Genomic DNA, 17,905 nt, shown 5'->3' with positions numbered 1-17,905 from the left:
TCAAGGCTAGCGCTCTACCACTTGAGCCACAGTGCCACTTCTGGCTTTTTTTCTTTTTGCTTATGTGGTGCTGAGGAATCGAACCCAGGGCCTCACGCATGCAAGGCAAGCACTCTACCACTGAGCCACCTTCCCAACCCTCACACTTCATTTTGAATAGAAATTCTAGAAAACATTAAATAAAAATCCTAACACTTCATTTTCAAATGTAGAAAAATGATTACTGTGGAATTGACAGCAATGGTAAATATCAACTCCCTTACAAATGAATTTTATATTTATAAAACTTTAAGGTGAAAACTTAATCTTAAAAAAGAACAAAGAGAAGGAATTAGAAAGTTGGCACATTCTAGCTTCTCAGGAGATGGAGATCAGGAGGACTGTGCTTTGAGGAAAGCCCAGGCAAAAAGATAGTGAAACCCTCATTTCCACAAATAATGTGGGTATGGAAGCACACACCTGTGATACCAGGTATGGGAAGGCACCAAGCAAAAAATGCAAGAAAAGTAAGTAAAGGAAAAACGTGGATGGGCTCAAGTGGTAGAGTACCTGCCTAGCACAGGTACAAGACCTTAAGTTCAAAACCCCACAACCCTGGACCCCCAACACATACAACCCTGATAAACATTTAATGATTAAGGAAAGAACCAAGATGTTAAATGTGATGGCCTAAGCCTTACCCAGAGAGAATCACAGAAACTGTGGTCAGGAAGGAGAACTGTTGCATATTCTCTTTTTGTGCACACCGCCACAACTAACATACCTGAATGGGTAATAAAAGCTTCAAAACCCATGCCACTTCCTGTAAAAAAGCTAAGAAAAATATCTATTATCAAAACTTTTGAAGACAGTTAATCATTTTCATTATCATTTAAGCACATAAGACTATAATGACCAGGTGCTGGAGAGTCACACCTATAATCATAGCTACTGAAGAGGCTATTATTTGAGGATTACAGTTCAAAGCTAACTCAGGCAGAAAAGACTGTGATATTGTTATCTTCAACCAATCAGCAAAAAGCCAGAAGTGAAGCTGTGACTCAAGCAGTGGAGTGATAGCCTTGAGCAAAAAAGCTAGGGGACAGTGCTTAGGCATGGTGTTGCGAACCTACAGTAAACATTATGCCAGAGGCTTAATTTGAAGGATGGGATCCATAGACCATTCTAAGGCAAAAATACAAAATTCTATCTGAAAAATAATCTAAAGCAGAAAAGATTGGACATGTAGTTCAAGTGGCAGAGCACTTCCCTAGCAAGCACAAGGACCTGAGTTAAAATCCTTGTAACACACACACACATAGAGGACACACACAAATCACAATCTATATTAAAAGAAAAATTATTAGTTACTTAAGTCTGAATCTACATGTATATAAGTTTTTTGGTCATTTAAAAAAAAAACTATATAGTAGCCAGGTGCTGGTGGCTCATGCCTGGAAATCCTAGCTACTAAGGAGGCTGAGATCCGAAAACTGTAGTTCAAAGCCAGCCTGGGCAGGAAAGTTTGAGATTCCTATCTCCAATTAACAACAAAAAGCTGAAAGTGGAGCTGTGGCTCAAGTGGTAGAGTGCTAGCCTTGAGCAGAGAAGGTTAGGGACAGCACCCAGATCCTGAGTTCAAGTCCCACAACTGACAAAAAAAAAAGCATCTTTAGTAGCATCTTTAGTGTTAACAGAGGGACTATCATTGAAGATTATTATTTCTTTCTTTCCTATTTTTACAGTAGTTTTTTTTTCCTTTTGCCAATCCTGGGACTTGAACTGGGGACCAAGCACTGTCCCTGAGCTTTTGTGTTCAAGGCAAGCATTCCACCATTTGAGCCACAGTTCTATTTTTGGCTTTTTGGTGGTTCATGGTTAATCAGAGTTAAGAGTCTCATAAACTTTCCTGTCTGGGCTAGCTTTGAACTGCAATCCTCAGATCTCAGCCTCCTAGTTAGGTAGGATTAGAAGTGTGAGCCAACAGTGCCAGGCTTCATTTTCACTACTTTTAAGAAGGAACCTTATTTCTAAACTAGCCAGAGAATTTAACAGAAAAATATCTGATATATAACTAATATAAAAGCAGTTTTAGCAACTTACAAAGTATATGATCAATTTAAAAAGCCTTGAGAAAAACTATCACAAATTTAAAAATTAGATAGAGATATTTTCCTTTTTAGGAATGATAGCAAATAGTGTTTTAACAATTTAGGATAGTATCCCACAGTTTGAACCATTACCTGTATAACTGCTTTCTTTTTCCTCCTTTGTTAGCAATGCCAAGAGTCAACTGATCCTGATCTAAACAAAACCAAGCACTGAAAGAAAATGCAGACCCTGGCCATTTCTGTATGGGAGGAACAGAAATTCCTGCCATACTATGTGATAAATTAAAATACTGAAGGGCACTTTCTAGACTTTGTTTTCGGGCCATTGTCAGGATTGCTCGAGTCACAGGAATGGTGTATGAGTGTATACATGCAGATTCATCCACTCTCAGCAATCTTAGGAGTCGACGGACTTCTTCTAAGCTCACTGACTGACTCCCCAGGGAACCATGGATTGCAATCAAGTTCTCAGCACACAGTCGATGGAGGGAAGAATGGGATTCAAGGGTTTCAATTATTCTAATTCCCATGTTTGCATTGACACAAGTAGTTCGACTTTGCCTATTAATACAACAAATTCTTTTCAGCCAATCAGAAATGAAGATTTGCAGGTCATAGGATTCTAGCTCTGGAAGCCACTGGATAAGAAGCAAGAGAGGATGGACATTACTAATGCCCAAAATCCCAACTGATGTGTGATCACCCTCTACAGCCTGAAAAGCAACATAAAAGATAAAAGATTAGTTACTAGTTTTGAAATGAAAAACTAAAATTTCTTCATTTTAATATAAGTTAAAAACTCACCATATTCATAAGTTCTTTAAGCAGTTCCAGTGATGGCTGACCCAAAGATTTTAGAACTTCAAACATATGTAAATAACCGATTCTTTCTTTGAATACTTCCTAGAGTGGAAAACAATGCATCAAATCATATTTATAAGAACTAAATTTATAATAATATTTAAAATATTGAATACATATTTAGCTACTTAAGCAAAATAATGAGTCAAGTCTTGTTTTCTTAAATCACATATTCATTTACTATTTAAGATAGATTCTTTCTATGTAGGTTCAGGTTATCCTGGACCTTAAAATGTTCCTGCCTCAGCTTCCTGACTAGCTATGATTACAGGCATGTACAACTGAATTTGGCCTGTTTCATCTTAAAACAGATTCTATATATCTTTTAATAATGGTTATAACAATCTACAAAAATGAAAAACAAGCCAGATGCCCATGGCTAGTGTTTGTAATCCTAACTACTCAGGATGCTGAAATTTGAGGATTTCGGTTCAAAGCTAGCCCATGCAAGAAAGTCTGTGAAACTCTTATCTTCAATTAACCACCCCAAAGCTGGAAATGGTGCTGTGCCTCAAAGTGGTAAAGCACAAGCCTTGAGCACAAAAAACTCAGGGGTAGGGCCTAATCCCTGAATTCAAGCCCCGGGACTGGCACCAAAAGAAATAGAAAAACAAAAACAAAGAAATGAAATTATTAATTCTGTTGAAATACTTTATTATTTACAGATAAATGTATATGGTACTTCTTTTACTTTCTTAACTTGATTGGTAATAAATATTAAGTAAAGTTAAAACAAAAGTTGGAAAAGAATGACATTTTGGAGGTAAGAGGAGTGAGATAGGTCCATCTAGTAGAATGAGGGTTTCATGCTTACAGTGCTAGCATTGCGGTGGTAAAGGTAGAAGGAACAATACTTTGAAGCTAGCTGGGGCTCCTATAGTAATACCAAAAAAAAAAAAAAAGTGAAGATGTAGTTCAATCCCAGAGTTTGCCTAGCACATGTAAGGCCCTAGTTAGTTTCTGAGCACCATTAAAAAAAAAAAAAACATTGGCAATTTTAAGTAGTAACCAAAAAACAAATTGAGTGTGAATAGTTTTCTCTCTACTCTTCATATCTAAATTACCTGGAGCATTAAGCTCATTTTAGGAAGTTCTAAGTCACATATAATATTGAATAAGTTATATTCCCAAAGCCATAACAAAAATGTAAACAAATTTATATATAATTATGATTGTTATATTGGTGTTTGGTTTCAGTTGTCTATACATTCTAGATATTAATCTTTTCTCACATTAACAGCTGGCAAGTATTTCCCATTCTACAGACTTTCTTCATTCTAGTAGTTGTTCCTTTCAAGAACAGAAGCTTTTTAATTTATGAAATAATATTGTCAATTCCTTCTCATATTTCCTGGGCTAGTGGAGTACTATTCAGAAAGTCACTGTCAATGCCTATATCTTCAAGTGTTCTTCCTGGTTTCCTACAGGCTCTCCAAAGCTTTAGGTCTTATTTTAAGGTCTTTCATTCACTTTGAATTAATGTATGTATAGGGTGAAATCTTCTACATAAGCCTATCTTTCTCAGTATCATATGTTAAAGAAGCTATCTTTTCTTTAGCATATATTTTTGTCATGTGAGTCAAAAATCAAATGACCGAAGCCGTGCATTTATTTCTGGTTCTTCTTTTTTACTCCATTTCATTCTTTTACTGGTCAGTTTTTATGCTAAGATGAAGCTGTTTTATTACTATAGCTCTGTAGTATAATTTTTTAAGTCAAGTTATATGATACCGTCAACATTGCTTATTTTATTCAGGATTCTTTTGGCTATGTATAGTATTTCAATAGTTGCATATAAATGATAGGGATTGGTTTTTCTATTTCTATGAAGAATGACTTTGAAATTTTGACTGACATTGTACAGAAGCTGCAGAGCCATAAACATGAACATGAGAGCTTTATTTATTTTTTGGGCCATGGTAGGGCTTGAACTCTGGGCCTGGGCACTGTCCCTGCACTTTTGTGCTTAAGACTAGTGCTCTACCACTTCAAGGCACATCTCTACTTGCTGCTTTCTAGTGGTTCATTGCAGATAAAGAGTCTCTTTGACTTTCATGCCCAGTCTGGCTTTGAACTGTGATCGCCTGAACTCAGCCTCCTGAGTCACCTGGCTCACATGAGAGCTTTAATTATATTGAAGTACAGTCTCTTCATTCCTCTAGTCTTTAGGTCTTGTGAGGTGAAGAGTTTGTTGTTGGGTTTTTTGGGGAGATTCTTTTGGTGGTGGTGGTGGTGGTGATACTGTAGTTTGAACTGGGTTTCATGTTGGCTAGGCAGGCACTCTACCACTAAGCCACACCTCTAGCCCTGATTTTGTTAATGTCTTGCTTCCTGCTCAGGAAAAGTGCATGATCTGAAATCTGCTTTCTTTTAGGCTTCATTTTTTTTGTACTGGGGATCAAACCCAGGATGCTGCACTTGCAAGGCAAGTACTTTTTCACTGACATACATCTCAGGCCCATAGGCTTCATTCCTTGCTGGGATCACAGGCATAAATTACTGCATCTAGATTCCATCTGTAGAGATGCAGTCTCATGAATTTTTCTGTTGGCATGAGACCTTGATGCTCCTGATTTCAGCCTCCCATATAGCTTGGGATGACAGGTATATACCACTGTACTACAAAGAGGTATCAGAATTTTTCTGTCTGAGCTGACCTTAAACCACAAGCCTCTCATTTAAAGCCTGACAAATAATTAGGATTTCAAGGATAAGCCACTGGCACCTGGCTTATAAAGGGATTTTAATTTTTTTCAAAGGCTTTTTCTGCAGCTATTTTTCTTTCCTTTATTGTTTATGTGTTATACTAAATTTATTGATTTGTGTATACTCAATTATCCTCATATCCCTGGGATGAAGTCAATTTAATCATGGTACATGATCTTTTCAATATATTGCTGAATTTAGTTTGTGAGGATTTTGTTTTGTTTTTATTTTATTTTTTTATTGTGAAAATACTGTACAGAGGGGTTACAATTACATGGGCAAGTTTGTAAGGATTTCATTAAGTATTTTTATGCCTATGTTTATCAGGAAAATTTGTCAACAGATTTCTTTAGTATTTTAGTTTGATAGCATTCCTTCCCTCTATAATTTATAAAATAGTTTGAGGAGCACTGATGTTCTTCTTTCAAAGTCTAGAAAAATTCAGCAGTTGGGCTGGGAAGGTGGCTCAGTGGTAGAGTGCTTGCCGTGTATGCACGCGGGCCTTGAGTTCGATTCCTCAGTACCACATACTCAGAAAAAGTTGGAAGTGGCGCTGTGGCTCTAGTGGTAGAGCGCTAGCCTTGAACTGAAGAGCTGAGGATAGTGCCCAGGCCCAGAGTTCAGGCCCTATGACCAAAAAAAAAAAAAAAAAAAAAGAAAAGAAAAAGAAAAATTCAGCAGTGATATATCAGATTCTGGATTTTCTTTCTGTGGAGATTGTGTGTGTGTGCATGTATATTGAGTGTATGCATGCATGTGTGTGCATGTGTGTGTGTGTGCCAGTAGTATGGATTGAATTTAGGGCCTAAGTGGTGTGCCACAGCTTTTCACACAAGAGTAGTAGTAAACACTGAATCACAGTTCCAGTTATGGCTGTTTGCTGGTTAATCAGAAATAAAAGTGTCATGCAAGTTCCTGCCTAGGCTGGCTTTGAATATTATCCTCAAACCACAGCCCCCTGAGTAGCTAGGATTATAGGCATGAGCCATCAGCACCTGGCTAGGAGATTCCTTTTTTTTTTTTTTGTTTTGGTCAGTTGTGGGGCTTAAACTAGGGGCTTGGGTGCTGTCCCTGAGCTCTTCAGCTCAAGGCTAGTGCTCTACCACTTGAGCCACAGCACCACTTCTAGTTTTCTGAGTGGTTTATTGGAGATAAGAGTCTCACGGTCTTTCCGGGCTGGCTTTGAACCGTGATCCTTAGATCTCAGCCTCCTGAGATGGTGGCATGAGCCACCGGGCCGGCTGGAGATTCCTTATTTTTTCTCCTTTTTTTTTGCAGGGGGGGGTGTGTCTGGTCGTGGGGCCTGAACTCTGGGCCTGGGTGCTGTCCCTCAGCTTTTCAGCTCAAGGCTAGTGCTGTACCACTTGAGCCACAGCACCACTTCCAGCTTTTTTCTTTTTGCTTATGTGGTGCTGAGGAATCAAACCCAGGGCCTCATGCATGCAAGACAAGCGCTCTACCACTGAGCCACCTTCCCAGCCCTACTACTAAAATTACACTGATAGTTATAGATAAGTCTAAGTTGTTTATATTCTCTGGGTTTAATATTAGTATTTCATGTGCATCTAGAAATGTTTCAAATTCTAAATATTAAAGTCTATTGAAATATATATCGCATAGCGATGGTGGTACTGCCGGTGGCAGCAGCACTGATGCAACGAGTCTCATTCCATTTCTTTATGATCTTTACTTATGATCATTACATATGTCTACTGCTCATGGGTTTGGTGGGTACTTATTTTACTAAGAGTTTGAGGTGCAAGATTAGGTTATTTACTTCAGCTTTAATTTGTGTGTGTGTGTATGGACCCTGGGCTTAAATTTAGGGCCTGAGCACTGTCCTCAAGATTTTGTGCTCAAGACTAGCATTCTGTCACTTGAGCCACAGCTCCCATTCCAGCTTTTTGGTGTTTAATTGGAGATAAGAGCCTCATGGACTTTCCTGCCTGGGCGGGCTTTGAACTGCGATCTTCTGAACCGTGATCCTCAGATCAGCCTCCTGAGTATTAGGAGAACAGGTGTGAGCCACTGACATCTGTAATCCAGATATAACTTTATTTAGCACCTATATAGCACAAACTTTATTCCAGCACTGCCTATGCTATGTCCAAACAGTCCTGATACATCAGGTTTTGATTTTTGTCTCGGTCTAGTAATTATTTCATTTTTCCATATCTTCATTAACTTTAGCTGATCATTAAAAAGTGAATTGTTCAGATTCCACATGTTTGTATATTTTCTACAGTTTCTCTTAGTGTTGACTTTAATCTATGTGGTCAAATATAGGAAGTAGTGTAAATTTTCTTGTCTCTGGACTTCCTTTGTATCTTAAAATGTGATCTATTTAAGAGAAAGAACCATGGATGGGCTCCTGAGAATATGTATTCTGAGGCTGTTCAGTGGAATATCTGTAGCTCTCTATTATGTCCATTTTATTCATGTTGTTTAATTTGAAGTTCAGTTGGGGGGGGGGTTGAATGGCCTCAATCTACAATTTTTGTATTGGGATTGATCTGTGCTTTCATGTCCAGTATAATTTGTTTTATGAACTTGCATTTACCGACATTCTCTGTGTACATATTTACAGTTATTCTAGATCCCTGATGGATTTTTCCTTTTATCAGTACAAAGAGACCTTTATTTTGGGTTTGGGGTCGACTTTGTCATTTATGAGGAACACTAGTCCTGTTTGCTTTGGGACTCATTTGATTACCATCTTTTCCCATTCTTTTACCTAAGGCTATTTTTCTTTGAATTATGTTTGTTATAGGAAATAAGTGGTTGGATCTTGAACCTTAAATTAAGTTGCTAGTTTATGCCTTATATTTAGAGAAATGAGACCATTGAGAATCAGTTATTATTAAAACTTATTTAGCAATCACTAAATGTAATGTTGATACTTTCTAATCCTCATTTGCTTGTCTAGTTAACTGATAAGGTTTATTCCTTTCAGTATTTTCATCATTCTGGTTATTTTCCTCTTTTTGTATGTACAAATTCCTGTAAGTATTTTCTTAGTGATAATGAAGTATTTAGGCTTTGTTTCTTTGAATGATTTTTATTTTTCCTTCAATTGTGAATGACATATTTACTAGTTACAATTATGAAAGTTGACAGTTTATTTTCTTGCAGGACTTTAAATGCATTATTCCCTGTCCTCCTGGCTTTAAGACTATTGAGAATTCTTATATTATTTTACTGGGTTTGCTTTTATAGGTGACTTGTAATTTTTCTTTCATAACTTTAAATATTCTTTTTTTGTTGTATATACTTAATATTTTAATTATAATAATTAATATGAAGAGGTTCCTTTCTGGTCTTTTCTGGTGTTCTAAAATCTTCCTCTACCTAGATGACAATTTCTTCCCCAAGGTATGGATAATATGATGCTATTAACTTATTGAATATTTTTCTCTATGACTTTAGCTTATATCTCTTCTCTTCTACTACTTCAATGAAGCATAGGTTTGGTCATTTTGTTGTGCCTCCAAAGCCTTGGGTGTTCTGTCTATACTTTTTCTTTTCCTTTACAACTATCTCAATATTCTAATTTGCCTACTTTGTGTTCAAGACCTGATATTCTATCTTCTACCTGATTGACGCTATTCATCAGGCTTTCAAATGAATTTTTACTTGACTTCTTGAATTTTCCACTTTCAGAATATCAATTCGATTTTTTTTAGTGTTTTTAAATCTTTATTGATTCTTCCTTTATATTCTATGTTTCTTCCTTATTTTATTTAGCTATTTATTTGCATTCTCTTTAATTCATTGATGCATTATACCATCTTCAATTTTGATTATTCTTTTTTGGGGAAGGGGGGCAGTCGGTTGTGGGGCCTGAACTATGGGCCTGGGTGTTCTCCCTCAGCTCTTCAGCTCAAGGCTAGAACTCTACCGCTTGAGCCACAGCACCACTTTCGGCTTTTTTTGCTTATGTAGTGCTGAGGAATCAAACACAGGGCCTCATGCATACAAGGCAAGCACTTTACCACTAAGCCACCTTCCCAGCCCCAATAATTTTGATTATTCTTATCATTTCTTTGAGATTTCATTCATTTAGCTATCATTGAGTCCATCATAGTGGATTTGTTGGGGTCATATAACCTTGTTTTACATATTTTGTGTTTCTCTATATTGGGATTTGTGCATCTGAGCCAAGTCATTGGCTGGAGATTTTAATCAACTGTATTCTTTCATCTGAAGTATTCTCTTATACTAAGAAGAGATAGTTTGTGAATTAGTTGACATCAGCTATTAGCCATATGTGTCATATTCTTTCACATCATTTTGGAATTTATTAGTGAAAACTGGTATAATGAAGGCATTTTAAAGCTTGGGGATATTTTACCTTAGCAGCTGGAGATTTGTTCATTACTGCTGTCAGAGCCTGAATGGTTGATACTGCCAAGCAATCCAACTGGCCCTGAAACACCTACCAGATGAAAAAGAAGAAAAAAAGCAAGATATTAACCAATGTGTTAAATATGCTTTTCACTTAGGAAACCTTTGTTCTGAAAACCTGAAAAAAATAATTATTTCACATGCTTTACATTCCTCTTGTATAAAACAGATTTGTAAAACACTATAATCTGTAAGAAAATTTACATATTTAACAAAAGACAACTCATGTCAAGAAGGATAAGGCAACGTTCACTCATTACATTAAATGTTCTAAGTAAGAAAAAGCAAGCTCAACACATGCTTTTATAAACTAATGGACAATCTCAAGAGGAAGGAAGAGGTCTAGAATTACAAATTCCATAATGCTTTATTTTCCCTTCTTTGATATATTTGAAATTTCTAGACTTAAGCTCTACCAGCATGTACAATGAAATAGCTAAAATAATCTTGCTCACATAGATTACAAACTCTGTATTAAAACTGAAATGAGGCCAGGTACTGGAGGCTCACGCCTATAATCCTAGGTACTCAGGAGGCTTGGATCTGAGGATCATGGCTCAAAGCCAGCCCAGGAACATCCATAAGGCTCCAATTAACCACTAGAAAACTGGAAGTGGCACTGTGGCTCAAGTGGTAGAGCCCTCATCTTGAGCTGAAGAGCTCAGGGACAGCGCCCAGGCCCAGAGTTCAAGCTCCACGACTGACAAAAAAAAACAAAAAACTGAAATGCTATGTACATACACCAATTAATAATTAATAGTCATCCTTACATATAGTAAGGTATAGCTACTTTTACACAGGATGCAAATTTTGAGGCAGATAAAGGAAATGAATTATCTATATGTGTTGTAGTATTTTGGAAGAAGGTGTACTTTAATGACATAAATTCAACTGAATAATTAAAATCTGGCTCCATATATCTATTATTGTTGAAGACCATGAACAAAATGTGTTAAGTTTCAGGGCAGTACATATACAGCTAAAATCTACAAACCAACATCAAGAATAGTAAAAATAGAACATGACAATTACATTTAGTAAACTATTAAAGCATAAAGAGGACTAGGAAATTACAAAATATTATAAAACAAACAAACAAAAACAGAGCCTAGTAGTAGAATGCCTGGCCATTGAGTACAAGGTCAAGTTAAAACCCCAGTTCAAAAAAAAGTTAAAAAAAAAGGTTATAAAACAAATAGTCAAAAAATCTGCTTTAGGAAAAACAATATTACCAGGTGAAGCCAGTCATTCCTCCAGTAGGATTTTTTTCTCTGTCTCACAGCAGAACAAATTTGAGTAGAAAGGAAAATAGATACTCTGCTGTTAAAAAACTTTATCATTTCGCCTGTAATCCTAGCTACTCAGGAGGCTGAGATCTGAGGATCGCGGTTCAAAGCCAGCCCGGGCAGGAGAGACCGTGAGACTCCTATCTCCAATAAACCACCAGAAAACCGGAGGTGGCGCTGTAGCTCAAGTGGTAGAGCACTCGCCTTGAGCTGAAGAGCTGAGGGACAGCGCCCAGGCCCAGAGTTCAAGCCCCACAGCCGAAAAAAAAAAAAAACAAACTTTATCATTTATCCAGAATTCTGGTGTTACTTAGTCTAGAATACTAGTGTTTTGTGCTGCTTATTAAATATTATGTATAATAAATATTACATATGTAATAAACATAGTATTTTAAAACATTATGATATAAAATTTCATACAAATAAAATCTGTGTTCAACATTGTCTAAGAAAAAGCCCAAACGACTTATATTGATTATATCTGGCATTTGGAATTGTAATGTGAATTTACATAAGACTTTTGCAAGTATTTTAGTAACTCATGCAAGTAGGCCTTGAAACTAAAAACTTATAGAGAAATCTAAAACATTACTCTGTATATATATTTTACATCTAGAAGAGAAGATAATAAATCATATTACAACCTCTTTTTACAACTATTCTATAAGCCTTAAACCTGGACATTAAAATAATGTTAATAAAAGGCATATAAGTCTCACAAACACTTTGGGAAGAAAAATGGGTAACTTTTGTAGGTATTTTTTTAAAGAAAGAAATTGACCTAGGGCTTGGAAGGTGGCTCAGTGGTAGAGCGCTTGCCTTGCATGCATGAGGCCCTGGGTTCGATTCCTCAGCACCACATAAGCAAAAAGAAAAAAGCCGCAAATTGCTCTGTGGCTCAAGTGGTAGAGCACTAGCCTTGAGCTGAAGAGCTGAGGGACAACACCCAGACCCAGAGTTCAGGCCCCACGACCGGACCCAAAAAAAATAAAAGAAAGAAATTGACCTAATATACTGTGAGAAACATCATAAATGATATATTTTGCCTTATTATATCCATAATTTAATATTCAATAAATTTAGCATTTTCTTCCCTTCCTCCAAGAATCAGGTTGTCCATTGAATTATAATCACTTGTCAATAAGAAGCAGAAAATCAAGGTATTAAAAATGACCATACATATTCACAAAGCCCTAAGATCCCAATACACCACAGTGCTTAGAAAAGACAGCCCCCAAACTATGATGTCATCACCAGGTGATCAGTATTGATTCTGGGGCCCCATTCCTGTACTTTGTATCTTCTCAAATTGAAAAGAACATACATTCAGATAGAGTATTGATTGTTCATTTCACCCATTAAGTTTGTAACCTTTAAATGAAAGCAATTTTATGTTAATTTTAACTGTGAAAAATAATTCATGAATATTAAGATTAGATAATGTTTATATATGTTAAGAAATGAGAAGAAAAGCACAGGAATAGTTATTCCCAATGACTGATTTTGGAGTTCAATTGAAACAAGATGCAGGCTTTGTATACCTGGTCCTCATTCATTTCTGTCAGTAATTTGTTGGCAAGATCTTTCTCGTTCTTGTCTGCCACCTTATTGTTAGCATTTAAAAGTAGCTGTTAAAAACAGAGACAAGAATAATGGAGACATTACATTAAATTGTTACCTATAAGCAGAATAGAGCCTAAGTGGATTCCCATGTCTCTTGAAAGCCAATAATTTTCTTGTGAAATATATCACTTCCAGAGATTGTTGATTATTTGCATCTTGGATAACAAACTACTACGAGTTTATATACTGTATGATTAATAATTATAGACATACTTTTCTTTTACAGTTCACCTAAAGTTAGTAAAACAGCATTGATTAAGATTTAAGATTCTTATAGAAACAGCTGAGAATGCCTCACAGAAAAGAAAAAGATATTATTCAGATAAAGATACTATTGTAAACAATACACTTAAGTAAGTTTGTGAAAAGCTACTAAATTAACTAAAAAGGTTGTTTTTTTTTCCCCCAGAAATACTTCTCAGAGTCTCGAATGGAATAAAGTGTAGCTTGATAAATACTGTATCTCTATGTAGCATTTCTCAGATTTATCTGACTACACATCTTGTGAAAATATTGTCCAATAATATTCTCCAAAACTGCTACGGGTTTAATTCTGTCCTCTTTTAAGTAAAAATAAAAAAAATCAAGAATTTTAGTTTCTGTATGCAAAACTCAACATTCCAATGATTTGGCCTTTGCAACATGTTTTGATAAAGAAAAAGATCATTCAGAGCCTGGCATAGGGTATATGACTGTAATCCCAGCTACTCAGGAAGTAGAGGTAAGAGGATTGAAATCCAAGGCCAGTTTAGGCAAAAGCTTGGTAAGACTTTAACCTAAACATAAGCCAGGTTTGACAGTCACACCTTCATCTTAGCTATCAAGGAAGCAAAAGTAGGAAGATCACATTTGGAAGTCAGCCAGGGTAAAAGTGGTGGGGGCAGTGGAAAACAACTAAAGCAAAAGGATTGGGTGTGTAGCTCAAATGGCAGAGCATTTTGTTAGCAAGTGCAAGACCCTGAATCAATCCTCATTACTGAAATAAAAAGGAAATTCAAATGGGAGTAAAAGGGATAGAAATAAGTTTTTATTTCTAACACATGAAAGGCTTAATGTAACAATTAGAATCAGAGACCTGAGTTTGAATGTGGTTTTGTTGCTCCTTACCTGGCTGATTTAAAAGAAAACTAATTCCTCCAAGCTGGAGAAGAATAATTCTCATTAAATAGCTATGTAGATTATATGACATAATCTGTGCTAGTCTAGTCACATGGGACCTGGCATATACCAGATATGTAATAAATGAACGCTTCTATTATTAGCAAAGATTTAAAGAAACAGAATTTCAGTAAGGGATGATGACTCAGGCTTATAATCCCAGCACTTGGGAGTCTGAGGCAGGAGGATCAGGAGCTTGAGACCAGCCTGCTCTACAATAAGAAAATCCTGTCTCAAAAAATTATTATTATTAATAATAATAATTCCATATTATTGAGATGCAATAGAATAGAGATGCTCGGATGCAGCTGAAGAAAATAACTGAGTAGCCTTTTGATGAGAACGCAACTCAGTGGTAAAGAACTTCTCTAGAATGTGCAAGGCCCTAGGTTTGTTCTCAGTACTGAAAGAAAATAAAGCAGTCTCTCTAATAAACAATCCAGCAATCTAGCCATCTTATTTTATTTGTTTTTTTTTGGGGGGGTGCAGTCATGGGGCCTGAACTCTGGGCCTGGGCGCTGTCCCTCAGCTCTTCAGCTCAAGGCTAGCGCTCTACCACTTGAGCCACAGCGCCACTTCCGGCTTTTTTCTTTTTGCTTATGTGGTGCTGAGGAATCGAACCCAGGGCCTCATGCATGCAAGGCAAGCGCTCTACCACTGAGCCACCTTCCCAGCCCCTAGCCATCTTATTTTAATAGCATCCTAAATTCAATGTGATAGTTTTGAATCTCTTTTCATGACACTATTAAAGAAAGGCTTTTTTCTCTTTTAACTCATATATTTGGACAGTTTTTTAAAATGATTCTGAGTTGATTCAAATCATATCCTGGCAACATATTATTGTTATGTTTAACATTCATAAAACTACCATAAAAGTTAAATGTATAATTTCATGCTATCATATTTTAAGTAATTTATATTACCATATAACACATTTTACTCAGAAAATTTTACACAAATCCTTAGGAAATGAATGCATACTTTATTGGCCAGTGATCTTATGCAAAAATACACTGTAGAAAATACCTGCATACCAGTTAAGGTTTTCTGTCTGATTCATGAATTGCATACAACACTTTCAGCTTTAAAGTCAATAGTTCTAAAGGGTCTGAATGTTTTAACAGAAAAATTGCCTGCCAACAGAGCAGGGCCTTCTCTACAATGGGTTTCTTTTCTAGCACTTGTTTAAAAAAATATAGTAAGTAACATCAGATAATTTTTAGAAAGCTTTGATGATTTTCCACAAATTTCTAGCTAAAAATGAAGAAAACCTTTGGCCTATAATATAAAGAGAAAATATATTTTGGCCCCATAATGACATTCCAGTTCATGACAGTCCACATATCTACTATTAGTGCTGGGTATGGTAGCATAGACATATATCCCAGCGACTTAGGAGACAGAGAACATAAGGCCTGTGATTTAAGGAAAATCTAGGCAAAAAATTAACAAGACTTCTTTCTGCTTCTGTCTTAACCAACAAGCTAGATGTCATGGCCTGCAGCTTTAAAATTAATAAAGCCACACTGTTTTACAACAATTAAAAAATTATTTTATTTTTTGTGGGTTGTAGGGCTTGGACAACAGGGCATAGGTGCTATCCCTGAGCTCTTCTTGTTCAAGGCTAGCACTCTACCACTTTGAGCCACAGCTTAACATTCAGTTTTCTGGTGGTTAGAGATAAGGGTCTCACAAACTTTCCTGCTCAGGCTGGCTTTGAATTGTGATCCTCAGATCTCAGCTTCCTAAGTAGCTAGGATTACAGGAGTAAGTCACTAGCACCTGGCCACAATCAAACTATTTTATAAAAATTTGTTACGCTTTTTTCATCAGAGTAGGATTTTTAATCATAAATCATATTTAAAAGGGGGTAAACACATGTTGACTATGCAGTGGAACTTAGAAGGTCTGATGTCTTTGAGAAAACTCATTAATATTTACATCATCAATATTTCCTTTACTATGTATGTTACTTTTTGTTATATTACTACAAGGTAACCAATGCAGTGACACAAATACTCCTAACAATGCAAAGAAAGTCAAAGAGCTGATACTACAATCCTTATTTGGAAGAGTCTTCCACAATCAACCCCCAGTGATTTTTTTTTTTACACTAGGAAGTCCCATGAAAGAAATATCTGAAACAAATACAAAGAAGCAAGCTTTATGAATTTCATTTACAAAGCCTGACAGGAAGCTCTCTAAGTTCTGATAATATCATGAATACATGGATAGATAACATAATACACAGAGATATAAATCATGTATTTTAATACAGTGCTGTTAAAAGTATAAATTAGTTTGAAAAAAACACACTGGCAGTATGTATCAAGAACTTTAACTATGTTTTACGTATACACATTGGCAGTTAGCTGTTACTTTATTTTATCCTGTGCTCCCTAATTTTAAGAACAAGTTTATATTCTATGACAGGTAATTCTACTAAGAATAGAATTCTACTTATAGAACTTGAAAGAGTTAACATGATACCAAAAAAACTAAGTATATCCCAATAGGGAATTGTTAAGTAAATTTTAACACTGAACTTAATACATTATCACAGATTTGTATATGCACTAAAATCACAGGACATGAAAATAAAATACCTTAACTTGTTATAAAAGCAGGTAACAGGCTGCAAGGTTTTTGGGACATGAGTTAGCTTGCAATCAATTCAAGAAAAAAGAAAAAAGTACATAACTATATGTTACAAAGACTTACACAACATTTTAATAATACATAACAAAAGACTTTCTAACTCAATAATAATGAACTTGATAAAGGTTGGATACAATAGCTCCTACCTGTAATCTTAGGAAGAGGAGACAGACAGGATTGTGGCTCAAGGCCAGTCTGGGCAAAAAGTTAGTGAGACCCAATGCCACATCTCAATCAATAAGCTGGGGATGGCATTTGTACCTGTGGTCCCAGATATATGGGAGGCTAGGTGGCATCAGAAAAACAAGACACTACTTGAAAAATAACCAAAGCTAGCTCGGGCAGGAAAGTCCGTGAGATTCCAGAAAACTGGAAGTGGTACTGTGGCTCAAGTGCTAGAGCACTTGCCTTGAGCTAAAGAGATCAAGGACAGCGTCCAGGCCCAGAGTTCAAGCCCCACTACCAACAACCACCAAAATAAAGGTCATGTATGAGAATAAAAAAATAGCTAAGAATATTAATAAGAAATGTACAAAATCTAGCCAAAGAGTCAGCTTTTTTTGGAGTGGGTCAGTGTTGGGGAGAAAAAGTGCTAGGAAAGTGTTTTACTACTGAGATGCATTCTCAAACTTAAATAGGGTACTTTTTATTTAAAATTTTCAGAAAATACCCTGGGGTTTTATATTTTATACTTCTACCAATTTGGAAATTAGCTTCTAAATAAAAAGACCTGGATTTATGTAGAGTTTCTGCAGATGTTTTTAATATAACATAATTTTTTAAAAAAGAAAATATTCTGGTTTGGACCTTGCCTAGCGTATACAACATTGGTCTTATTCCCAACATTTATTGACTAAATAAACCAACAAACATGTAAGTAAATAAAGCCAAGCCTATAATAATCAAATACCTTCTAGTAAGTTAACGCAGACACGATCTATAATTTGATCATAAAAGTCATTTATAATGGGGCTGGGAAGGTGGCTCAGTGGTAGAGCACTTGCCTTTGCATGCCTGAGGCCTTGGGCTTGATTCCTCAGCACCACATAAGCAAATAGAAAAAAGCCGGAAGTGGCACTGTGGCTCAAGTGGTAGAGCGCTAGCCTTGAGCTGAAGAGC

The 17,905-nt window shown here is 36.2% G+C and overlaps 1 protein-coding gene across 1 annotated transcript in view; it reads right to left on the bottom strand.

The window, feature by feature from the left end:
* The window catches only part of Nbeal1 (neurobeachin-like 1), a 209,214-nt gene that overhangs the window by 113,561 nt on the left and 77,748 nt on the right, over positions 1-17,905 (bottom strand). The window contains exons 12-15 of the mRNA XM_013015843.1: positions 10,009-10,092; positions 2,895-2,993; positions 2,223-2,803; positions 681-813 (exon numbers count right to left, since the gene is read on the bottom strand). Coding sequence (XP_012871297.1) covers positions 681-813; positions 2,223-2,803; positions 2,895-2,993; positions 10,009-10,092 — 897 coding nt within the window. The remainder of the gene's footprint in view (positions 1-680; positions 814-2,222; positions 2,804-2,894; positions 2,994-10,008; positions 10,093-17,905) is intronic.

The sequence above is a fragment of the Dipodomys ordii genome, unplaced genomic scaffold (assembly GCF_000151885.1).
Source record: "Dipodomys ordii isolate 6190 unplaced genomic scaffold, Dord_2.0 Scaffold1, whole genome shotgun sequence".
Classification (NCBI taxonomy): domain Eukaryota; kingdom Metazoa; phylum Chordata; class Mammalia; order Rodentia; family Heteromyidae; genus Dipodomys; species Dipodomys ordii.
Note: the sequence above shows the minus strand (reverse complement) of the source record. Positions and strands in the feature narration are given on the sequence as shown.